At 35.7% G+C, this 25,332-nt stretch overlaps 4 protein-coding genes and 1 long non-coding RNA gene across 6 annotated transcripts in view; 2 read left to right on the forward strand and 3 right to left on the reverse strand.

The window, feature by feature from the left end:
- Positions 1–26: 26 nt before the first annotated feature.
- LOC149717832 (uncharacterized) lies at positions 27–2,808 on the reverse strand. The gene is made up of 3 exons (XM_089834734.1): positions 2,638–2,808; positions 505–576; positions 27–434 (listed from the first exon to the last, which is right to left on the reverse strand). Exons 1-3 carry the CDS (start codon positions 2,806–2,808, stop codon positions 60–62), a joined length of 618 nt encoding a protein of 205 aa, XP_089690860.1. The 3' UTR covers positions 27–59.
- A 5,861-nt stretch (positions 2,809–8,669) lies between these two features.
- Positions 8,670–9,930, reverse strand: LOC149717833 (uncharacterized). The gene is made up of 3 exons (XM_089834552.1): positions 9,685–9,930; positions 9,241–9,613; positions 8,670–8,879 (listed from the first exon to the last, which is right to left on the reverse strand). The coding sequence occupies exons 1-3, from the start codon at positions 9,841–9,843 to the stop codon at positions 8,782–8,784; spliced, it is 630 nt and encodes a 209-aa protein (XP_089690678.1). The 5' UTR covers positions 9,844–9,930; the 3' UTR covers positions 8,670–8,781.
- A 928-nt stretch (positions 9,931–10,858) lies between these two features.
- Positions 10,859–14,128, forward strand: Hpr1 (THO complex 1-like protein Hpr1). Of its 2 annotated transcripts, none has more exons than XM_089840847.1 (14): positions 10,859–11,126; positions 11,194–11,321; positions 11,387–11,505; positions 11,590–11,638; positions 11,699–11,915; positions 12,015–12,123; positions 12,185–12,334; positions 12,407–12,507; positions 12,579–12,696; positions 12,772–12,944; positions 13,015–13,164; positions 13,238–13,391; positions 13,526–13,658; positions 13,765–14,128. In XM_089840847.1, exons 1-14 carry the CDS (start codon positions 10,954–10,956, stop codon positions 14,049–14,051), a joined length of 2,061 nt encoding a protein of 686 aa, XP_089696973.1. In that variant the 5' UTR covers positions 10,859–10,953; the 3' UTR covers positions 14,052–14,128. The 2 variants fall into 2 exon arrangements, with proteins under 2 accessions (XP_089696973.1, XP_089696975.1); XM_089840849.1 differs by having other exon boundaries at positions 13,768–14,128.
- A 212-nt stretch (positions 14,129–14,340) lies between these two features.
- The window catches only part of Src42A (Tyrosine-protein kinase Src42A), a 45,210-nt gene continuing 34,218 nt past the window's right edge, over positions 14,341–25,332 (reverse strand). Inside the window, exons 2-6 of the mRNA XM_089840863.1 lie at positions 18,125–18,246; positions 17,664–17,996; positions 17,398–17,556; positions 16,937–17,272; positions 14,341–16,853 (exon numbers count right to left, since the gene is read on the reverse strand). Of these exons, the coding sequence (XP_089696989.1) occupies positions 16,642–16,853; positions 16,937–17,272; positions 17,398–17,556; positions 17,664–17,996; positions 18,125–18,246 (1,162 nt within the window). The 3' untranslated portion in view covers positions 14,341–16,641. The remainder of the gene's footprint in view (positions 16,854–16,936; positions 17,273–17,397; positions 17,557–17,663; positions 17,997–18,124; positions 18,247–25,332) is intronic.
- Positions 14,350–25,332, forward strand: part of LOC149717836 (uncharacterized) — an 83,194-nt gene continuing 72,211 nt past the window's right edge. Inside the window, exon 1 of the long non-coding RNA XR_016367912.1 lies at positions 14,350–16,056. This is a non-coding gene — a long non-coding RNA (uncharacterized LOC149717836). The remainder of the gene's footprint in view (positions 16,057–25,332) is intronic.

Below are 25,332 nucleotides of genomic sequence, written 5' to 3' on the forward strand. Positions count from 1 at the left end.
CAAAAAGGTAGGACAAACAAGTGATAACATCGAATCGAATGAAAGCGTCTCTATTCCATTTATTTATCTTGACACGAGGATGGAGACACGGCCAATATCTTACCGGTATAATAATGCCATTGCAATACGCATCTTTCGCATGTCAAATCACGAGGAAGTTTTCCACGAACTGCAAAATCTCCGGCGTTGGATCCTTCAGGGAGATAATATCTCATTCCAGAGCCGCCAACAATTTCAATTGGATGTTGATCGAGGCATTCCTGATCGGCAACAACTGGGACTTCATCCTTGGAGGATGAACGGAGGATGGGACACAACTTAAACTCAAAATATCCCCTATGATGAGCCGTAATCTCAACGATGATCTCGATCTCGTCTCCTTGATGGTATCTTCCCGTTATAATTCCTCTTCCGTATTTTCCACCATCTTCGTGCTAACGCCCACAACGTTTATATGGAACTTTCAAGTAAGAGACGACAGTAATATAGAAGCAATTTAATTACCTCTCTAGGTGCTTTTTCATCCCAAGGATCTCCGCAAATTCCGCATTTTCCACCGTTTAAGGTGTATTGACGCTAAGTAATAATTGCGATATTGCATAAAGCTATAACATTATACTATATTAATCGCGATGCATTATGGGATGGGTGGGTGATTAACTCATTGGCTATACAACTGACAGCGTATATTTAAGTTCTGAGAGAAAGCTTAAGGAGAATATCTCTCTCTAATAGGTGAAACCCCATTATCAAAACGTCATATGAAGTTAAGCAAAAATGTTCCTTATTTCCCGGAATATTTAACTTATCGATTTAAAAAATGAACGAAAAATAAGAAGCGAGGTCAAAGCAAATATCAGAACTCGAGACAATCAATAGGAATATAGGGGAAAGAAAAATTTGAAAGAAAGAAAAGAAATCCATTGTTGACTCATCTAGATCTCTTTCTCTTTTTTTTTATATCTTTTTTGGCAGAAATGATTTGATATTTTTCTTTTGTCTTTCAAGGCTACAATCCCTTATTAAACATCAATTGGTAAAGCTGCATGAAACAATAGAGAAATAAACCCAAGGAGAGTCCCCACATCCAAATCAGGCATCATCTTCCTCTAAACTTATGGAGAAGAACGCATATAAAAAACCTCGTTTTGGGAATTTCAATATGAAAGTCATATTTCGTGGGTTTATTTCTCTATGATGGAAAGAGGAAATGGTAGTCACGAGAAGATGGAAAACGCAAAGAGAGAGGAGAGAGAGAGAGAGAGAGAACAGAGAGAGAAAATAGCCGCGGGCTCAAAGTAAATACCGATCGTGAAACGATACCGTTTCTCAAAAGATGAAATTCCAAATTCCATCTCCGCATCCCTCGTATCATTTTGATACGAGGGAAGCCCAAGAGCGGGAGGAGAAAGAGAGAAATATGTCAGGGAGTGAGAAAATAAACTATTTATATTATTCCCAATTTTTCAATAACCGTTACTTCTTTCTAGGCCTATTCCAAGCAAGTTATATTATTTTTAGATTTCCTTGCAGTGGCGTTTCAAGACAGACAGATATAGACAGAGGGGCAAAAATGGAAAAATAGAAATAAATGTTTTTGCTGGTCTGTAGAAAATGAGTTGTCATATTTTCGAGTTTATGGATCTATGGCTATTATACCCCAATAGATGTTTTTAACAGAAATAAAGTAACCACTTTTCCAAGAAATCGTTCAAAGTCTATTCCTTAAGTTTAAAATCCTAATCCAGCATTTTTGGGTCAAAAAACAAAACAAAACTGGAAGAAATAAATGAGATCTATTTTCTTGAAAAAGGAGTTTTCTTGAAAAATGGATTGTTCTAGCTCGCTCGAGGAATGGAATAGCCATGCCATGCCGGATTGGTAGGTCACTTTGAAAAATGTTCGGGAAAGGCGCTGAAGCGGCGATTTCACACACTGAAAACCCATTTTTCAACATCAACTTTACATTTTTTTGTTCCCCTTTTCATTTCATTTCATACGAGGGTTTAAATGTTTTCTAATAAAGTTTTACTTCAAAAAAAGGTTCGAATTACAACGAGCTAAGCCTAAAAAGAAATTTCACGCGCCAATAATTTTTGGCGGGCAAAAATTAATTCCAGAAAACTTTCAAATTTATTATTTTTCAGGAAACGCCGCGTAACTCTCGATTTTATTTTTGCATAAAATTATATAAGCCGACGTAATTAAAGTCCGAGAAGAAGAAGAAAAAAAAAGAAGATAAAATGGAAATTATTGGGGTATAGGATGATTGCGGGCTTGAAATTAAGAGGGATTACGTGTACATTGAGGATGAAACTCTGGCTTTTATTGATCAGGAAACGAAGCATTACGAGAGTGAATGATATAGACACGTAAAGCAGTCATGAATTTATTCATTTCTCACGATGAAAATTGAAAGATTAAGGATGGGTTAATTAAGGCTGGTTTGTTGTTATTATAAATTTTCGTATAGCGTTTAGATCATAATTTTTCAATTATGTACATACAACAGAACAAAAACTATACTTTCAGACTAATACCTAATCTATTCTTGATATTTCTTAAGCGTAAATCATTTTAGTATGAAGCAAAAAAACTAAAATATTAATCAAATAAAATAAAACTATTAGGTCTCACTTCAAAGCCTCCGCAGAAAAGTTGGGTATCGTCATAATTAACCACGGCTCCTTCGTAACCGTTCCTCCAAAGGGTGGCCCTCCCAGCTGGTTCCCGCAACCGTCCGTGACCCGAGACCACCGAAATGACGGCCAAACAACAAACTATCAGGGCCACTATGGTAACCTTCATTTTGATTCGATTGACGATTTAATTGTGAAAAACACTGAGGCAATCTAAGCTCTTTTTATACTTATTCCGATCAGGTGTATTATCGTTTTCGATAGATATTAAGGAGATGTGATAAGACTGGATCCTGTTATATTGTTTAAAATCCCTGGAAGTTAACCCCGGTCATAAATCAAAATTAAACCGTTAATCTCTATCAGCATGTGATATGTTTCATTACGGATTTATCTACCGGATAAAACACTCAATCGTGATTAGGATTAAGCTCTTTTCAGACAGAATCTACTGACTCAACTCTATAGCTGAATCAACTACAATTGAGTCAATCGTACGTGAATATTAATTCGAGAGGGTAACCACCAATATCAGACGAAGCTTAATTATATTTTCAACTGATTTCGCTGACTTTAATTCCTATATTTCAACTGATTTCAAAGCGTCAATTATACACGTTTTTTTCCCTGACTCATCTTTTGGATCGTCTGAAATGGGTTTTAACACAATTTCCAAAGAATCCCTCGATTTACGTCACAAATAATGAACATTATATAACATTTCGCTATACCCGGGCTACAAAAACTATACAGAAACAATCTGATAAATGTTTTCTGCTTAGCTCGAAATAGAAATGGCTTCAGAACTCTGGGAGACTGGGATAGATCAATGTTTGAAATCAAAGACTTTTCAAAGAAGTTTTTAAAAAAAAATGGTCTAAAGTTTGTAGCTTAGTGCGTGCTGGCTGTTTTTAGATATCTTTGAGATATGTTAGAGAAACTCGGCATTGAACAATGAAAAACGGAATAATATATAATAGAAAAAGAAATAGAGCTTTTGCGCGTCTTGCAGGGTTGCGTGGCAATGTTAGGAAGTCGAGAAAAATGGAGAATAAAAAAAAGGATAGGAAAAGGCAGCGAATCGAAAAACGAAACCGGGAGGCGGAAATATCAAAAATTTTCTTCTTTCTCTTTCGCTCTTCTCTCCTCTTTTTAGTTTCTTTTAAAGAATGGCAAAGTCTAGAAGAACTGAAGAAGGAAAATGATTCCTTCCATTTTTCTCTCCACCCACCATCAGCCCAACCCGCCAAATACATTTATTTAAACTTTACGACTTGTCTTAAGTTTTAAGGTATCTCGTTCTGAAGCATATTCGATCCAATCTTACAATTATAAAAATATCTTCGCTGTTCTGTCTCTACTTATAAACCGCTTTCTAATAGCTAGTATATTTAAGGGCGATTCTCTAAATGTCTGTATAGGGAAAGAAACCTTTGACCTATTTTCCTATTCCGAGAACTGTTTCGGGCATCTTGTTTTATAGACGAAAATTTATCTATTCCCTTTTAGTACGCGGTGGTGGGGCGATTTAGTGTGTGCATGGCATGGATGGGGTGGTGGTCAGGAAAAGTGTAACGTAAAAGGCCTTCAGCGGTATTCATTTCAACCTAGATGGACACATTGAGGTCTTCCGATGGCCGAGCAAACTCCCTCCTCATCCGTCCGTTCGTCCGTCCTCGAAAGAAAAGTTTCGCTATATGGCGAGTGAACGTTTTTAGGTCATATTTCTTTTACGCTCTTTTATTTCTTACGGGGTTTGACTATCCATTCTCCCATTGGCTACGAGGTCATGAAGTAACTAACGTAGGGAAGTACCAAAACCTACTCTCCTTCAATCTAAAATGTTTGACAAGGCAATGATAAGCACCACAACTCCCTAGAGAAGGTTTGCAAATGTAGCCTCATAGTATTCGTGGCCCAAAAACGTACCCTGGAATATCAGCATGAGTACAAATAGACAAACGACATCTCCTAGTTACTTATTCCAAGGTATGACGCGCTTCTTGTATCTCCGTTATAGGAAAAGAATAAATATCTCGATATCTAAGGATATGACGACTTTGTTTAGTCTCAGAAACGTCAGATGCAGACTTCTCTCGCACCCGCACCACAAACCCCATCCTCCATCTTATATTTCCTTTTTTGGGATCGACAGAGCGAGAGAGGAAGAGAGACTTCGGAAATAGGCCTGAGGAAATTTGGACTATACATTTTTCCGCCTATCTTTTGATTCTTTCCTTTTGATATTAGGACATAGGCTCTCCCGAAAACTCGGATTTGCTTTTATAAACGATAATGGCGAAAAAGGAACCAGCGGGAAAGTGAAAAAATAGCGCTTCCGAGGCATTTTTGCTTGATATTTAATGGTTTTCCTTCCCAATATTCAATCCGTATCGGTATCTATTCAGGAAGTTAGATATCTCCTAATACTGAATGGGAATAGAGCTTATACCGATCAAAAGATTGGATGAAATCGAAAGTTTGCCATATATACTCCGAATATGATCATTCTCTTACATAAATTGTAATAAAAACGTAACGTAAGCGGACGACATGATCAAAGGAAACTTTACGTAATATAATATAACTTTAAAGAATTTAAGTAATCATATTTACGCGAGACATTTAACTTAAAGTTAATGAAGTCCGTCCGTTACTTAAAAGGTAACAGTATGAAAGCAAGTTCACCATTGTAATAATATCATCACATCCCCTCCGCGCCGCCGCCTTCAACTCTATTACTTATATTCAAACGAACACTAGCTCAACGTATAGAGGAATTTAATTTTTCGCTTAATTTCGCCTTTAGTCTTTTACGCGCCACTAATTATATAGTTAATGCAAAATTAGGCTTAACTAAATTGCCTAAAAATTACGCTAACACAGAGAAGAGAGAATTCGCATCCTTACTTTTCGCTTAATTAATTTCCCTTTGAAGTCAGGAACCCAGAACGTTACTGTATATACGCAACACAACACTACCGCTTAATAAGCCTAAACGTTTCGCAAAAAAAGGGGCCACCTCATCCCAAACGAAATTAACCACAGAGTTCTCCCATCTTGTGGTTTTTACCAACCCCCCTTCCTCCTCCATTAAAAGGTTAATTTCACCTTCAAAAGTAACTAAAAAAACAAAACAAAATGTTTTCTTTTGTCTCGTACCAAGTGAAATATCACCCAATTTCAAAGCGAGATAGTAGGCCTATAAGGATAGATACGACAAAGGGTTCCGAGTCAAGAAAAACTACACAACCTGGAAGAGGAAAAAAAAGATCATTTGCGAGAAATCACGCGTACGAGTTGACATTCCATTTAAAGAAGAGGAAGAATTCCGAGATCATCCGTTCTCCTCACTCAGCTCGCGCTGAATCCACGCGTCACGGAGGAATTGAAGAGGAAATACGGAAGGAGAAATGGGAAGTGAATGAAGGAGAAGTTCCGCAAAGGATCTAGCGTTTCTACCGAATTTCTCCTTTAAAGGCCGACTTCCAGCGAAAAAGGTTCTAGCGAACTGAAAACCGAGCATCGGGACTAACAATGTCCCAGCGACCGTTCCGATTTTCGAAACCCCGCTGGGTCAAAAGTTGGAAGGGCTCTCGCTTATTGAAAGCCGTGCAATGTGGTTCTAGCGAACTGAAGATGAACAATAGAAATCCTTTCAAATTTATTTCCTCTCGAAATTTTGCTTTCCCCTGAAGGAAATTCTCTATTGCGTATCTTCAGTTCGCTAGAACCACATGGAAGTCGGCCTTTAAGAGAACCCCTTTCTACTCGATTCGTCATTGCTGGCTGGACCAAGATTGCCACCCTGACCACCTACTTCCCCTTAAAAAAGAGTGTCTCGTTGTCCCCTTCGTCGCCACAATGATGAATTGATAGAAACAGAATCGAGCGCTTGCCCAGAAACATACCTCCCACAAACTATTCCCCAACAAAAAAACTTTTTTAAAAGTAGCCCAAGCCTATATAGTGGCCAGCTTGGACCAACAAAAAAAAATGTGCTGGTAGTGCAAGGGTCATCGCTGATCGTATAGCCCCGAATTTGGACAGTCGAAAGAATGGACGGAGAAAAGGGATGAACTACACGTATGTAGGAGCGTAAGTTTATGACCGTAAGTGAGCAACACTGAATGAACTATGAATACAATTTGGGGCCAGAGTATTATGGGAAACTTATGGTGAGGCGTCGAGAAAGAAAATTAAACTTGGCCAAAGACCGGATAAATCACGTGTGACACTGTTACGCCCTCTTTCGTTTCTCAAACTAAACTAAAGTTGGCTGGCAACATTGGACGGTGAAAGTAATGATAAGTAGCGCTATACGTGGAAAGAGACTTGGTACTGTACCTATGGAAATCTCCAAATGGGACGGTCTATAAGTTTAGTATACTACTAACACCCCCGCGTTTTATATAAGAAATATAAGCCGAGCTCGCACCCTGAGAAAAATATCTTCCGTTCTCTTTTCGTTACATACCGAATGCTCGTAAATCAAAGAGATATATTTTTGTCAGGGATAAAAAGTAGTCCCCACCCTTTGCTTTCCTTTTCCTTTCCTTCTCGTCAAGTTTTCCGGGGCCCGTTTTTTTGGGGGGGGGGAAGAGTCATAGTTCTCTGGACCATCGAAGACCTATTTTGAAATTCTCTGACCTGACCAATTGAAAACACCCCTATTTTCAAATTAATTGCTTTTTAATAAATAAATTGAAAGTGTTCCAAGCCATCAACGATAAGAGGTTATCAGAATAGGTCTATCTTCTAAATTTCTTTCTCCTTAGTCTGTAGGACAAGCGGCTTAGACACGTGTGATAACAACGTCAGCCTCTTTAGACCTTTCTTAAGGCGATTTCTAATAATTAGACAATCGCAACGAAAATGGGTCGCTTGAACTTTTGGTACCAGAAAAAAAAAATTAAATTAATTCCGAGAAAAGAGTAAAGATTCTTGGGAAGCGAGATTTATCGGTAGACGCCTTTTTTATCTTCGTTACAGATTTTTCTTAATAAGGGGGACGGACTGACGGAGGAAATCCTCTCTTACTAGTTTTCCGTCTGTTCTTCTTAGGCTAGCTTATTCTTCTATCTGTCGATTTAATCTCTTGAATAAATAAGGTGGGGGGAATTCGGCAAACATCGGCTTAGAACACATTGATTGCGTATCGCGCCCCGTTCTTTTAATTAAATGTCAAACCTCTATCTTGATCCCCCCCCCTTTTTCCCTAACAAGTGTCACTCGTATCGTATAATATTTTGAAATTGGGATTTTGAAACAAGTCGTACTTCGTTTTATAACCTTTTACAGTATGAAAATATAAGTTATATCAGGGGTAGATTTAATTTTAGAAGTAGGAATGGAGAACGGTTAGTATTTCCTTCAGTCCAACACACAGACCACCCAGTATAAAGCCCCTCCCTCCAACACGTAACGAAAAGTTTAAATTATCTTATTGGCTGCTCACTTAAACCACGTTTTGATGACGTTGCTGACGGGGACGACGAAAAATACGTAATTCATTTTTACCTCTGTCGCTATGACCCCCCCCCCGCCTCTTCTTTCATACCCCTCCGTCCCGTGGATGGGGGGTCCGGGACTTTGACGCGCGCTCAGACTATTCTGTTCTCCATTCCTACTTCTTAAATTAAATCTATCCCTGACTAAACCAAACAATAAACAAAAAAATGCGGAAACCTTTGTGGAATTTCATTGAGGTTTGTTTTCCTTCTAAAGGGTTAAAGAAACTTCGAAATAACGTTTCTTAATAATACTACCCGGACTAATTTAGGCCTAAAAATTTTAGAGGATTTTCTTTCATACAGAAGTCCCACGTCAATTATTTATAAATTTTAAAAGTTTCGACTTTCAGTTGTTTTAATTGGGGGGAAAATCGTGTTCGACTCGTTCTACAACTTGTCAAAGAGGTGGGAGGAATGAAAAACCAGAAAATACACCGGAAAACCCTTCTTTTGTAGGAATTGGGGTCCCGCCTTTATCGTGTTAACTTTTACTTTTCAAGGAATGGAGATCGTTAGGTTTCAGACTCTTTGTTAAGCCTATTTAAGCTTAACGACGCCTACACGTTGAAGATATGTTAAAAATAAAATAGGAACAACTCAAACAATATTTAAACTTTATTTTTATTCATTTATTTCGTGATCTGGATATCGGCGCAACCACGGAAGGTTTCTTGAGCGCCACATCCGGTTTTGAAGCTACCATCTTCGCATTTGCCCCAAACGTTGCCTAAGGACAAGTACAAATTCGGTTACTCTTTGAGACCCAAGTCGGGCTTTCACAAATAACACCAAAAAATAAAATAAAATAAAAAATATTTTTCAAAAAGAATTATTGACCAAGTTGCAGTGACGACTCGTGTCTCCATCCCAGTATCATTCCGACGAAACTAATTGACATTACTTTTAAATAAATCTAACCTCTAGTAACTAGGGTCTCTAAATAATATACATTATTGTGTAATTATCTTTAATTTTAACGCAATTACTCGTGGGTCAAAGTTCAATCAATAAAATCAATGGATACATCCTCTGGTTCAATTTCCCCCTTTCCAAGGATGCTCAGTACTTAAGTCCAAAAGTTGACTTACCAGTTCTGTAATGCCATTGGAATACGCAACGTTCGCAAGTGAATCCAGTTGGTAGTTTCAAATCAATTTTATAAACTTGTTTTCCCATTGGATAGTACTTGTCTCCCGAACCATCGGCCAATTGCAAAGGAGTTTTATCCAAACATTCCTGATCGGTTTTCTTGCCATCATCGGTGGAACAGATTTTAAAGGTAAAATATCCACGATGCGGTGCAGTTAAATCAACAGAAGCGGTAATGGTTTGCCCAGATTTGTAGGTTTTAACGATAATCTTGTTTCCGTATTTGCCGCCATCTTCGTTAGCCCTTGGTTCCGGCGCGTCCCAAGCATCCCCGCAAATTCCGCATTTCCCGCCATTTCTACCCCATTGTCGCTGAGGAATTGAAATAGTTTATTAAATTAAACTTAAAGCTAATTTAGTTCGTCCCCTTTTTCGAAACTAACTTGGAATCCTCCGCAGAATAACTCATTGTCATTATAATTAGAGGGGTTTTTAAAACCGTATCGCCACATTGAACTCCTGGAAGGAGGGTCAATTAAGCGACCGTGGCCCCATACTGTCCCCACAATACATATTGAAATTAAAACCAAAGACTGGAACATTTTGGGAAAACGAGTTAAAACTAATGTGTTCTTACCTTTAATATACTTTTAGTTTTATACAATTTAAAATTGTTTTTATCTTATTCCGTGAGATCTTCGACATTTGGTTGAATATAACGCGAAACCAGGTGTCATTTTTTCACGATTTATTATGATATCTTAACGCGTTGCAAGGACGATTACGATTAAGCCTAACACGTAAGCTTATCCGTTTAATTATTTATTACGGTTTATAACCTTTCATAAATGACCTTGACCCGAAAAAAGGCCGCCATCCCCCCTCCCCGATGTATTTTTCTTAGCAGTATTATTATAAAGTATAATTATTAATTAAGCATTCACAATTCATTCAAATAACTTCCATTTTTCACTCATACAATATAGATAAGTTAGTACTTACGAAAGTGGTGACTGTTGAAAGAGGTTCAAGGTTGTGATGGTGATCCTCAGTTGGATGTACGAGGTTCAAGGTTGTGATGGTGGTCCATTGTTGCACGTTGAAACATAATTGGGTGTAGAAATAGTTCTAATGTCTATAACAGAGTCCACTTGAGCCACTTCCATGATAGTTCAAGTTATATAACGTTTCATCTCTTCAGTCAAAGCACAGAAAGCCTCCCTCAATACCGAATTAGTCTTTATGGTATAAAGTTCGTTTAAAAACACACAAAGTCTACCCATTTTTGAAACAATGGGTGACCAAGGCTTAACGGGAAGTAATTACGAAACCATCCTCTATAGTCAAGCCTCATATTAAAACGCGTTAACTTTTAAAAATGCTATTTGAATCTTAGTTTGTAAATTTAAAGCTAACTTTCGAGATAATTCTCATTACTTAATTAATTATAAATTAGTCCTTACGTTGTAGAATGGGTAACCTATTGGTTCGGCCGCTCTCCTTGAAAAATTTGAACCCGGCGTTTTCCGTTGGCATTTTCCAAGGAGTACTCTTAACGGTAATGGAAAACCGTGTAAGATTGACAACCTCCAAGTTGAAATTATAAGCAGACGACAATCTGTTAGGTCTCTCGAAAATCGAAATTGAATTATTTTTTGAAATTTCTTTGACTGATTAATATTATTAATTATTTAATTATCTAAGTTTTTCGGATGATAATGTCATCTTCCGTAGCTAAAGAAGGCCCTTCCTCATCGTCGAAAAACGTTCCCTTTGTATTTCAAACTTTAAAAACTGAGATTGATGCATTAGTTCGTAAAGCCGTTTTCGGAAAAGACATTGAACCATTGGTTAAAAAATACCAGAGCGTTGTAAACCCTAATTGGTATATTTAAAAACAGTTAAATAATTAGCGATAGCCTAATCACGTCACGTTCTTCTTTTGAAAATAGCGAAAATGATGTAAAAACAACAGTTGATCAAGCATTCAGAGAAATTCTGTATGAGGCCATCGTTAACGGAGCTGAAAACAAGAAACTTGAACATATTATACAGCAGTCCATTGAAGCGGCGGAAAAGGGTACGTTATCTTTTAATATTTAAGTATTAAAACATAAAAATATTTAAAATTTAAATAAAATACAGATGCATGCTCTGGAAGCTTACCTTTGCTACTTCTTAGTGACATGTTTGATTCTCTAACCTTGGATAAATGTGAGGAACTCTTTTCACTCGTAGAAGACAGAGTTGATATTTGGAAAAGAGTAATTAATTAATTAATTAATTAATTATATAAATTCCTAATCAATATAAAAGTAATTGCCATTTAAATATTTATTAAATTATAGGATTTCTTCTTCAAACATTGCAAAAATCAACTTTTGAGATCCTGCAACGGTAACTTTTGTGTCTGCTATGATTAAATTGATTCATAATTCACCTTTTATAATCCATTAGATCTTTTGAGACGTTTATCCCGATCTCAAAACACCGTATTCTGCGGACGTATCTTAGTTTTCTTGGCTAGATTCTTTCCATTATCGGAAAGATCCGGTTTAAACATCGTCAGTGAATTCAATTTAGATAATGTCACCATTTATAGCACCAAAGATGACGAACTTAGCAATGATAAAGATGAACCGATGGAAGAAGGAGAAATGAGAGAAATTGAAAAGTATAATTAATTATAATTATAATTAAATTTGAAAAAATTAATATAATAAACAAAGTTATTAATTAATTAATTAATTAAAAAATACAATTTAATAATTAGTAACATCAACGTTGACTACAATCTTTACCGTAAATTCTGGTCTCTTCAAGAATTCTTTAGGCAACCTTTTCTTTGTTATAATAAAGTTAACTGGAAACATTTTACTTCGGTAATAAAGATATTAATTAATATTAATAAGTTAATTAAACTAATTAAGTTTAATTTTGCAGTATTCATCAAATGTTTTGGCAGCGTTTAGTAGTTTCAAATTAGACGAGATGAAGACCACTAAATGGAAACTGCCAGCGCCTAAAACGAACAGTACAAATACGGACGAAGATAAACCCGTTTACTTTGCTAAATACTTAACTAGTCAAAAAGTAAAATAAAATTAACTAGTAATTAAATGACGTAATAATATTAATTAAATTAACCCTTTTCTTCACTCTAAGCTTTTGGAGTTAGAATTTAGTGACAGTAATTTTCGCCGCTATTTGTTAATCCAGTTTTTGATTTTATTCCAATATTTGCAATCCAGTATTAAATTTAAACAGTAAGGTTAAATTAAGATTAAAATTAAAATTAAAATTAATTAACTTTATAATTAATTTAATTTAATAATAGAGAATCACATTTACTTACTGACGAACAAAGTAAATGGGTGAAAGAAACAACCGATATGATTTACAAGTTGTTAAAAGAAACTCCGCCTGACGGAACCAAATTTGCCAAAAACGTTGAAGTAATTAATTAATTAATTATTTTTTAGTTAAAATAGTTACTAATTATAGTAATTAATTATTTTTGCATAAATTAGCATATTTTATCAAGGGAAGAATATTGGAATAATTGGAAAAATGATGGATGTCCTGATTTTAAAAGGGCCGGAGAAGATGTGAACAAAATGGCCCAAAAAACGCCAAGAATTAAACAAAAACTCGGAGACGAGTTGAGATTAGCAGCTGCAAATAAAAAAATACTTATTGGAAAGTAAGACCATAAGTCATTACTTTATTTCACTTAATGTTAATTAATTAATTACTAATTATTTTAATTTCAGCTCTGAAATGAATCGTCTTTGGAATTTATGCCCTGATAATTGGGAAGCTTGTCGTTCTCAAAAAAGGCATTTTATGCCTTCCTTAGAGACTTATTTCGATACAGCTATCGGTCGTAGTGATCCAGTTAAACAGGCTGAAAATAAAGAAAAGTAATTGCCATTAATTGCTTTCTTTATTATAATTAAAACTTAAAACAAATATTATATATTTAATTACTTAAAGATTAATAAATGATGGACAATTTGCTTGGAGGGCATTACGTCTCTTATCGCACAAGAGTCCGCATTTCTTCACTCAAAGCAATCAACCCATTGTTCCTTTACCCAAATATCTGGAGAACATGGTTAACAAGTTGGCCAAAGAATTACCCCAAAATGTAATTAGAAGAACTAACCGGCATCCATATTAATTACTTTGTTTAAATCATTTATTTCCCCACGCATCCATTGAAATAAAATACGCGTAAAAGCTTTAAAATTGCGTATGTTTTCTTTATTTTTGCGTGTTTAGCAATTGCAAGATGATCACGTGATGAAACAAGAGATAGCAACGAGCGGAGGTGATGATGACAGTGATGACGAACTTTTAAGGAATAATGAAGAAGCTCCGACTGAATCTCAGAACGAAGTGGCTGCTGCTGAAGGTATACTCTATTTCTATTAGTATTAACACACTTCTCGTTAATTTAAATAAAAACCCTTGTTAATTAACTTAATTTCATATTTAATTACCGTCTCTGACGTTTTTAGTAGCGGGAGAAGTTACTGAGGGTAAAGAGGCCAACAGTGATTTGGTAACGAAGGAACTCCTTAGTTCCGTGGCCGAAGAATTGAAAGGCAATTGGAAACAAGTGGCGGCGAAATTAATTTTCCAGGAAGATGAAATATTATATTTTGCCAGTGAAACGAATGACGTGGTTGAACAAGGCCGGAAAATGTTGATGGTGTGGCAAGAACAAGAGCCTGATCAGGCAACTTGCACTGTTTTACGCGCGGCCATTGAAAAAGCTGGTCTATCCAAACTTAAATGTCTATGAGTGAAAATGTTTTTAAAAATTGTACTTTCAAGCATTTTTTATGTAACTTCTTTAAATAAAAATCATTCGTAAATTAACCATTGAATAATTATTGTGCGTATTAAATCCATTCATTTGAATTTCTCAAGGAAATGTCGTCCATTCCTTTGAGTTTCTTTATCACGTAAAGTCTGCAAAAAACGGTAATTTCTCAAGGAAATGTCGTCCATTCCTTTGAGTTCGTTTATCACGTTAAAGTCTGCAAAAAACGGGGAAGGGTAATAAGCTTAGTAATTAACGGAACTACTAATTGGTTGTTTTTTCACGGTTTATTTCATACAAAAAGTCATTTTTATTCTCTTTTTTCTTTGTTTGTTTGTTTAAAATGACTGAGGCGAAAAAGTAAAAATTGGATCACAAACATTTAAACCCTTTGGTAGGATATTATTAACACTTAAAAATGTGTGTGGAATTCATAAGACGATAATAACTCTCAGTAATCAATCAATCTTTTCATTCTGAGAGAAGTAAAGTTAGTTTCGTCAAATTTTATTTTTATAGAACTGGTTGGCATTGGTATTGGTAAGTAAGGATGGGTAATAATATTTGCTTAGCCTTCAAAACCCAATATTCATTAGTGTTACATACTCTTGTAGGGTACGTAAAATTGATCTATTTTTTACCGCGTTTAATTTGGATTATAGCTGGGGGGGGGGGAATGGTTCATTAAAAGTAATTAATTAATTAAATAAATCTTGGTAGCGTATCTTAATAATAATAATAGTAGCATTTGCGAGATAGAAAAACAGGGAGTACTCGGGACTAGATAAGAAGTTATAATTCTTCTTGTTAATTTAAACATCAAACACAATTGATTCAGTCATTATCGGAGACTTTTTAAGAAGAAAAAACGGGGAATGCTTAATTGTCAGTGTTGTTAAAGATGTCTGTTAATATCCAAAGGCTTTGTTGTTGTTGATATTTTTCAAGTATGGAGGAAAAAAAGCGGAAAAGATATATAAGATAGTTTTGGTCTTGTTTAGTTTGTTTGTTTGTTTCAACATATTTAGTTTCTTCGTAAGTTTTGTATTTTTTTTTTTTTCACGAATTCTTACAACCACCCACATGTTTGTTTGTTTGCTTTGACTTTTTATACATATTATCCGTAAGTATTTATACTTAAGTAGCGTTTTTTTTTGTACAGCTATAATTACTTCATAATTATAATTAAGGAGCAACTTAATATTTAAAAGAAAACACCCTGATTGGCTGGCTTTTCAAAAAGTTTCATCACGTAAAGTTTTAAAGAAACTGCAAAGAAGGCATCGGCGGGTGGGTGAAAATTATTTGAAATACGTCACAGACATCACGTGATGCCAAGATACAAAAACTCCTCATGGAGTGGAACTGGATATCTAGTCCTTGTTTTTCGCAAGATTGCAGCGCCAATTCCATGAAGTGGTATTTTTCGAAACAAAACGAACTAAGCTTCTTTGAACCACGCCTCTCATCGGTCACGTGCCTCTGACGTATTTCATATGATTTTTACCCACCCACCGATGCCACCTTTACAGTCCCTTTAAGATGAAAATCTGCCTTCATTCGCGAACTTAACGATAAAATTTTAGTTAAATGATAATTAGTTTGCGATTAACGTGTTTAACCGTAACTAACTCTATTAAGCGAATTAGGCCTAACGTCTATTTTTTAATTATTCCCCTAAATATTTATAGCATTGACGACAATATCGGGTCTGAGACGAAATTAAAAGTGTTTCTAGCGAGTAAAAATTTCCACTATCGAGTTCTCTTTACTAAATTAATTAACCCCAGTCTCTGACATGATTTTTGGCATATATAAAAAAAAGTGTTATCATTTTTCACGAACATTTACCAACAACACACGACTATAAAAAGATGGAATTAATAGTTGTTGTTGTACGAAGAATTTAGTCGAGAAATTAAATTTAAAAAAAAAACGTTTAAAATAACCTAGGCTTATCAATAATTAATTTGGCGCTAATTACGTTCTTTTTGCCCTAAGTTTGATTGTTCCTGATAGACACTCTCGTCAACTATTAATTAGCGTATGTGTTAATTACTGTACAAAGCTGACGCGTACTTGATTAGTCTAATGTGAATTAACTCAATTAAAAAAGTGGTTACTATAAAATTAAAAATTTTTCAATGAAGAAATTAACTTTTTATCCGGTTTCTTTAAGAGTATTTTCATAAAGAATTTAATTATGGACTAATTAAAAAGAAATTAATGGAAATTTAAAAAAAAAAGTGAAATTAAATATTGTTCTCGTAAGATGATAAACTAAAAAGTCACGTTATTAAAGTCTTTCCACTTTTCTTACTTATTATCGTAATTTGGTTTTAAAAGTCACTGGATAAATGTGTTCCCTTACCTGAGGGATTTATCAATCAATCATCGATTGATAAATGTAGTCCAATTCTACGCGTTGTTCAAGTGTCTAAAACGAGCACCTTTCTTAAAACGGAGCAAAAAAATTAACGAAAAAATCCTGACAATTTTTTTTTTTTTTTTTTTTTTATGTCGAAGTTGATCCGTTGATTCGTATTACGAACTTGTTTGGGTATTTGTTTTAGTAAGCGATGGAAGCTTCCTTATATTCAGACCCTTCTAGAGTAAAGAAATCTTCCAGCTTCCATTGCAACGTTTCGAATGTGGGTCGTTTCATCGGATCTTTGTTCCAACATTCTAACATGATGTCGTACAACGTGGCAGGACAGCCAGGTGGACAAGGCATGCGGTATCCGTGTTCAACTTGGTGTAGAACTTCCGCGTTGGTCATTCCTGCAAAGAAACGTCACTCATACATGGTCAACAATAAGCCAGAGACCATCAAAATCTTTAAAGTTAAAATCGCGAATATTTACCAGGATAAGGAATCCTTCCATACGTCACTAACTCGGTCAGCAAGATACCGAATGACCAGACGTCTGATTTGATAGAGAATTTACTATAATTGGCGGCTTCGGGAGCCGTCCATTTGATGGGGAACCTAGCGCCAACTCTGGCTTCGTACTCGTCTTCCTTAATCAACCTAGCCAAGCCAAAATCGGCTATTTTGACAATGTTATTCTCCCCCACGAGGATATTTCTGGCCGCTAAATCTCGATGAATATAGTTCTGAGATTCCAAATAAGCCATACCGGCGGCTATACCCGCGGCCATATCTATCAATTGGGCTAATTTCAAGGCCCGTCCTTTACCTGAGTAAGACAAAACGCGGACGCGTACGTTAGGGCATTACAACAAAAATGATTGAAATGTTGGCAACAGTTTGTTTTTCTTCGCGCAAGACATAGATAGGGTGTAGGCCTATTTTGAAACTAACCTTGAAGGTACTCTAGCAGGCTTCCGTGTTTCATGAGTTCAGTTATGATATAAATCGGCTCTTCAACAGTACAAACCGCGTACAGTTGAACCAATTTAGAATGTCTTAGTTTCTTCATTATCTGGGCTTCAGCTAAGAAGTCTTTAGGATCCATGGTTCCTACGAAATTCGAAACAAGAATATTTCGATGTTGAATTGATGTCCGAGACTGGATGGTGTCCGTCAACCTTCGAGTGTTTGTCAATAAGAATCGCGAGTTTCTCTACCTGATTTTAACGTTTTGATGGCAACAGGAGTGGTATTATTCCATAAACCTTCCCAGACTTCGCCGAATTGACCCTGACCCAACTTTCGCACGAATTTCAGCGTCGTTTTATCAATTTCCCATTGGTCCCTTGTGCTATGCGATAGTCCACCCGTAGTAGGTTTCTCTATCTGCACGCAAGGCTTCCTCAAGTTAACGCAAAGACCATCGGCATCCTTGCTGTAATGTTCGACAAGCTCCTGCAAAGTTCTGAACGTCGTTCTACGCGCGATGAAGAAACCACCTTCGTCCAACTGACGTATCCTGTAATGCTTAACCGTGTCTCCATCCCGAACTACGAGTAGAATACGAAAAGATTCGCGACTATGAAAGTGAACCCAGGACCATCTAGTCTGTCTTCGAGGGTTCCAACGCTAACCTCTCGAGCGAATTACTAACTAAACGATTAACGATAAGACCTACCCGAAAGTGAGTAATCATTTCTTCTGCTTTCACTGTCACGAATGAGAAAAGCTCCGTGTTCATTTTCGGGTAAAAGCAATTTCTTTTCGGCTTCTATTCTCTTGATGCGACCAAAATACCATCTGAAAATATCGATAACAAAAAAAAATGAGAAATTAAATAAAACTTCTTGAAAGGGTTAATCAATAAGACGATAAATCAATTCCAAAAATCACAAACGCAAATTAAACTACATTCAATATTTAATACAAGATAAGACTAAACAAATAAAACATACGTGGAAATCAAATCAACGGAACTCGATAATTCAATCGAGAGGTACTAAATATTATAATAATAAAGACAAACGAGCCAAGGCAATGAGCCTAGCGAGTATGTTAAAAGGGGAAGAAATCAATTGAACCCAAAATACAGTAAATACCCAAGTAAATTCCCTTAAGAGTTACATCAGATTTGCTTTCAAGCGTCTTAAGACAAACGGCTAAAGTAAACTACAAAAATATTACGAAGCATCTTTGGATCAGTGGCTATGACATAACATGGGATTTCTCGCAGTCTTTAGTGGTGTACAGTTACTTTGAACTTATACGAATAAGGACATTCCTCTAATTTAAACAACAACTTCCGACATAAGCGAGCTAGCGAGGCCCCCCGTTTTCCTTTCAGTAATTATTTAATAATCTTCTAGATAGTTTAAAACGTAAACTGACGCCAACGCAAAAGTTATAACTAAAGGATTCCTTTCCTCCTTCAATTCAGGCGGTAGGAAAAAAGATAAGATATAATTAAGATGCTTAAAATATACGATACTGAAATTAAGAACACGTCAGCCTCAACCTCTTGAACAATTGACTCTAAACTAAAGTCACTTAAGTTTAACTTAGCTTCCGTATCACAAAACGTTCCATGATTTCAATTAAGGCTTCATAACTTAAGAATCATATTTCAAAGATATTTTAAGGTTTTCTAGACTTACGAATTTCCGTAAAATTCCTTAAGCTTAAACCGTAATATTTGGGATTATTTTATACCCTAATCATTATTAAGTTTCAAAACTTCCCGACCCCTTTATTTATAATCCCCCAAACACCAATAACTCACCAACTAACAAAACTCGTAAAAAGTAAAAATACATTTTAATCGGCCCTCAAGGTAAAGGGGAGAGAAAGACAGTGAGATATCCTGAATGTCAAATTACACGAGGGGAAACACTTTGGGTCATCGCGTACAGACTTTGGATTTAAAATGGAGAGGGATCCCGTAACTTAGCTAAGCTAACGGTCTCGAGTTACGACGACGATCGCTGGCTGGTTGGTTTAGGAATAAATTAAGGGTTACAGCCTTTGGGATATGACGAGTAAGCAAGCTTAAAGTGGGGGAACTTCTTTTATTTTAGTAGAGAAATCGTAATTAAGCTTGATAAATAAACGATGCCATCGTCTTGGAAATAACGCCAGGGATGGAGCCTGGACCATTAAAAGTTTTTGGATGGAATTTCCTTTTCCCAATTAGTATTAAGGAAGAAGGGGTTACCATCGTCTTTAATGAAATACTTAATTGAGACGAACGAGAGTGCCCTTCTTTAAGAGAAAAAGCGTTAGGGATAACGAGGGGATTCGAGAAATGAATTTTCATTAAGATCTCATCATTTTCTTTTCCCCATTCCTTACTCCCAAAGTATTATTATTATTATTATTATGGTGCCACAAATATTAATAACAATCTAAGCAGAAAATACGAGTTTATTCAGGTACTCCTTGAATATATTTCAATATCAGTCACATGGTTTGCCTCAAAGGTTTCATCTGTTTTATGGTAATTTTGAGCTGAAAGTTTTTATAAAATCAACTATTTCCACTTAACTTAAAGGTGATAATTTTTGCAAGTGGAGGAGTATTTAATTGAAATTAATTCGGGTTAAATCTGACAGAAATTAATTTCCATTAAAAATAATTCCCCTTCCGCAATATTAACTTAAGTAAATAGAACCGTTTTTCTATTTTGCTGCTAGAAAATTTCGCAAATTAGTTTACTTAAACAAAACAAATGCCAATTAAAACTGAATAATAATAACGCTACCTTTCTCATTAAATTGAACAATAGAAAGAAAAATAAGGGAGAGAAAGAGAGAAAATAATCATATTTCTAATGAAATATTTAAAATTTTTCACACAAACTGAACTGAAAAAGAATTTCGAAATATTTTTTTGGGGTAGTAAAAGTTGATTTCCTACGGAAGTAAGTAAAACTCTCTCGTCATAAGTCACTTAGTCAAATAACAAACTCTACTCCTACAATTTTTCCCCCTTAACTTAAGCCTAAATAATAAATGTTAAAGGGGTTGGGAACTCGAAATTCGATTTAGCAAAGCAAGCAAAAATAAAAGAAGAAAATCTCGTTTCTGCATTGCGAATCAAATCATTGTCACCTAACACCGCTACCAAACGCTAGAAGACCCTTTTACTTCCTTTCTCCGTATCTCGGGTGACATTTGCCTCTACGGCGAAAAGTTAAAAGACAAAGAAAAGCTGCTAGGGAATCCAATAAAACGCAATTTAAAATCCCAGTCTGGGGAAAAAGTGTCAATCATTTTCTAGTTTGGATAAAAAGGCGCAAAAAGTGGGGGAGAAAAATGTTTAGGAGCGAAAAAACCAATGTTGAAAACAAAAGCAATTTGAAGTTTGTCGGATGGGCTGCCAACCCGCTCTCTGTTTTTCCTATAGGCTATCCTTCATTTCTTCACTTATTTTTATGGCCAAGTACTAAGGCTACCACCACAGAATGTTTATCTTCGGAATACTGCTAAAAGACGGCAAGATATCCCTTCAAAATTAGAAAAGAGACCAACCACAACATTGGTCCAAACAAACAGAAATTTCGCTATTTGCATTATGGAAAATAAAAAAAAAGATCAGATAGGACCGTAATTTAAATACGAAATCTACTTTCACAGCGGCGAAAATACTTATTTGTTCCGCTTCAATACATTTTTATAAAATTCCCAAATTTATTTTCGGTTTATTTTTTTTATTTTTTAATTATTTTACGTGGTTATGATAAGTAGATTAAAAATTAAATTCCCTTTTGGCAAACACAAAATTGCACACGTTCAATAGACCGTGTTTAATTTATAAATTTGCGTAATAAGAAAATTATTCAAGGGATAGTAATACAAGATGTCAAGTTACGATGACAACGTTAAAACTAAGAAAAAAATCCGATTCGATCTAGAGCGTTACTACCCCTTTTAGAAATTTCAAGGAAGAAGGCTTCGTTAAGAAAAGCTAATCGTGTTACGCTGCACGCTAATAAGTTGACGTCCAAGCAAGCAAAAGCTTCTCGGGACTGGATATGTCCATGAAGATAATAATAACCACCATGCATTTTTAAAAAGTGGAACTAAAGGTCTTCCCCGTCATCATCATCATCAACCCAAAAAAAGAGAGCTCTCAGCGTTCAATAATAATTATCGCGGTTATTTTAGTTTCCCTAAAGTTCTTTACCTACAAGACTGGCTAGAAAAATCCCATAAAATTGTTACAGAACGGACGGAGCTCAACCATGCGTGGGTCACGAGAAAATACCCGAGAAAAGGAATTTATAGCTCATTCCTATCCATTAACGATCATTGGAAAGAAAAAAAATAATGTATTATGAAACTCGATATATTAAGTTACAGAAAGCCATACTCCGCTCTATCTATCTCTCTTAGAACTAAACTACTTATTGATTGTTAGTGATGTAACATAGGTAAAGATTTTTTTATGTTGCAAGCAGAGTCTAGCTTCAATCTGTCCTAGCCTATCTTTAAAATGGTCGTAAACAGAACTTGGTCAAGCGCGACTAACTGATTTGATGAAAAAAAATTTCTTTGGGTAATTTATCATTATTTTCCTTAGAATATAAAGAAAATGACCCGTAAATGACCTCTCCCCGAATAATTCATTTATTAAATAATTATTGTTCGACTACGGTGGTATGAATAGAACGTAAATTTCATAATACTAATACGTAATTCGCTGGTCTTTGTCGCGATTAAATCGAAAAGAAAATTTGGGTTAAATGGTCATTCGTAATATTCAAACATAACAGAAAAATTATAAAGTTTGAACTAAAATATTTTATTTTTCTTTGCATTGATTCAAAGGGTGAAATAATTTTTGTTATTTTTAACGCGGCGGGTTTGTTACGGTTCAATAAATTATGGATCGAGTCTAGCTCTCAAGTTTAAGTCGGTTAATATTTAATTGGGTTTTTACGAACACAATTTTTGTATACGAGGTTGGTAATTTTCAATTTCTAATTAACTACTTAAGTCCTCCTAAATATGTTCTGATTCCTTATAATAGCGAGTGCAAAGTCCTACCCAACGACAATTCTTGAAACTTAATGTAGACCATTATCTAAAGTAAACACTTTTAAATGTACAAATAAACGTTTCTTCTACAACGACACCAAATGACACGCGTTAACAACCGCGAGATTGTAATTTACATAATCCCTGTACATACGTGTCACGTGTTGAGGAGTACTGTTGTTCTAGAGTTCGCTTAATAAACTTCGAAAACACCATAGTAAACGCAAATAAAAACCGTTTCTCTAATTTCTCTTATAATAATAAACTTCTGTTATAAGAATAATATAAATTAGTTATCATATCAACTAACTGATTACGGACTCTTGTTGTTTGATTTAGCCTTAACGACCGTAAAAAGCGGAACAATGTTTCGGAAAACATGAGTCATAGAAGGAAACCCAAGAAAACCTAACATTGAGCAACTCACAACAAGGCAAGCGCCACTACACTCAATTGTTATCCTTTAGCGCTCGATAAACTAAAACTTTAATATTTAAATAATAACAAAACTAGGTCTATTATTGCTTAAAACCCTTTGAAGGAAGAAAATGAGTGAAACATTTTGATAGATAAAACTTTGATCGAAAGATACGAGTGCTCAGCAAAAGGTACAACAACGTCTAGCCACTTCACGCATGGTCGAGGAGAAAAGCCTACATCCAGACCGGTCCTTTTTTGGCTTGAAAATATATTTCATTTAAAACACACAGTAGGGCTTCGACTTTTGAGTTACAGTATTACCGTTGTAGGTATGTATATAGAGATAGATACAAGCCCGATTTTCACGGGCCACTACCCTCGCGTATATTCATTAAATTCCTTGTGTATGTTACCACGGTGAATACCCACTCAATGACCTTGACGTACTCGGACGAGGTCATCTCTCGAGGCCTTCCCATACTACCATCATTAAGGCGTTACCCCCTAAAAATTTGCCTTCCTTCATTAACTTCGTAATAATTATAATGAAAACACGTAAATTTTGACTCCTATTCCGAAATAAATAGACACGTATATTTTTAGGATTAGGCCAAAACACGAACAACGGGCGGCTCAGATCATTTTAATCACCTGACCAACGGACCTAACTTAACGATATCAAACCTAGACTGTTTTAATTAAAGACAATTTATTACCTAAATCGAGCATTCTAATTTTGTTGATTTCTCTTAATATATTATAAAGGATATACTTCGTCCAAGTAATTTTGCAAATGACATTTTCCTACGGTTTATCCACGTTCCATTCGATCTCTCCCGTATCCATCAAGTCGGTCCATTGTCCAAATTTAATTGAAATTGAGAATAGGGTATTCTTACTTTTGGTTAGGTTCGAACAAATTGAAACACAATTTATATTCGAGACTGGCGCAGACATTTCTGAATACCAAGAGATTAAATATTCAATTTGAAAGATCTGCCAGAATAATGAGGGAAGGGGGGAGAGAAGGGGGGCGTCGTTCATACACTGTGACCCATTTTGTACTAATTACCATTGTATTATTACGAATACAGTCTCGAAAGGGGATCTCTTTATCAAAAGACAGCCGACAATTCTTAAAAGGCAGAAGATCATAAATATATCTTAACAACATCTTATATCGATTTGCAATTTAAATTTGTTAAATCGATAAAACTGGAACGATAATAAAGTCCAGAATATCGTTATAATTATTGAAATGATAATAAAATAAAAGTTTTCATTCGACGTTTGATCACATGTTTTTAGAGTCTTCAGAACTTCTGATGATCAAATTACATAATTAAGCGATTCTAGCCGTCCTATACCAATTCGAATTTAAATTACCGAACATGCAACGATGCGTTTATTATCAAATATTCAAATTGAGATGTTGTTGACATGTTTCGGTGGTTTAATATATTCCTCATTAGCTACGATATTCCCAATCAGACAGAATTAAACACCAAGGCGTACTTATAATTCAAAACTATACATACACCGAGTCCCTGACCAAGCGAAAACACAGTCAGTCCCCATGGGACAATTGAAACTCCTGTCCGGACACTTAAAAATACGTGGCTGGGCCAAACGAATAGCTTCCCAATTATAGGTAAGCATGGGAGGTCCCAGTTCAATTTATAATTTTAAATTAAAACGTTAAGGTGGGGGGAGGCAACACTATTTCTAGTCTCGTACCACCTTAATTTTATTGATCAAATAAAATTAAAAGGACTTGGCCCCATACTATAATTCCCTGGACTGTTTTAGTATGCTTTTGAGATAGCTGCGTTAGTGTCCTAAGAGTTCGGGGGTCGCTGCAAGGCTCTTTGGAATAAAAGAGGGGCCAACACAGAGCTTAAATCCGCCCTTTTGCAGTTAAGGGAATTAATGTTTTTAAATGTCCTGGTACTGGTGTGGTGGTGGTGGTACTAGAGTGGTCATTACAGACCCTTTAATACAAAAGTTTAATTCTTAAGGGGACATTTCAACCCTATCTCATCCATCCAGAGAGAGGAAGTAGATTAATACGAAGTTAGTCCTAACCCCAGTAGAGAGCTTTCAGATGGGATAGTAGTACGTCACACGCTCCCAAGTCTTACCACTGTTCTGGTAGCCATATTGGGTGGTCTCGGCCTCATTCCTGCTTTAAACCCACCAATATGGCAGCGTAAATTATGTCACGAGACTCGGCTCCTCCTCCAACTGAAAGCTCTCTATAATACGAAACTAAATTCAATTCTTTTCTTAGAATGTTCTTGAGGTTCGTGAGTTGACAAAAAAAGTAAAACACAACTTCGACCGAATCTACTTCTTCCCAGATGGATTATTTCAAATTTAATCGTACTCCAGCTCGCGCTTATCTTAGGCAAGGTCACAAAGTTAAAAAACT

The sequence above is a fragment of the Phalangium opilio genome, unplaced genomic scaffold, assembly GCF_054372755.1.
Source record: "Phalangium opilio isolate 3A_F unplaced genomic scaffold, DU_Popi_V2 ptg000003l_1, whole genome shotgun sequence".
NCBI classification, from domain to species: domain Eukaryota; kingdom Metazoa; phylum Arthropoda; class Arachnida; order Opiliones; family Phalangiidae; genus Phalangium; species Phalangium opilio.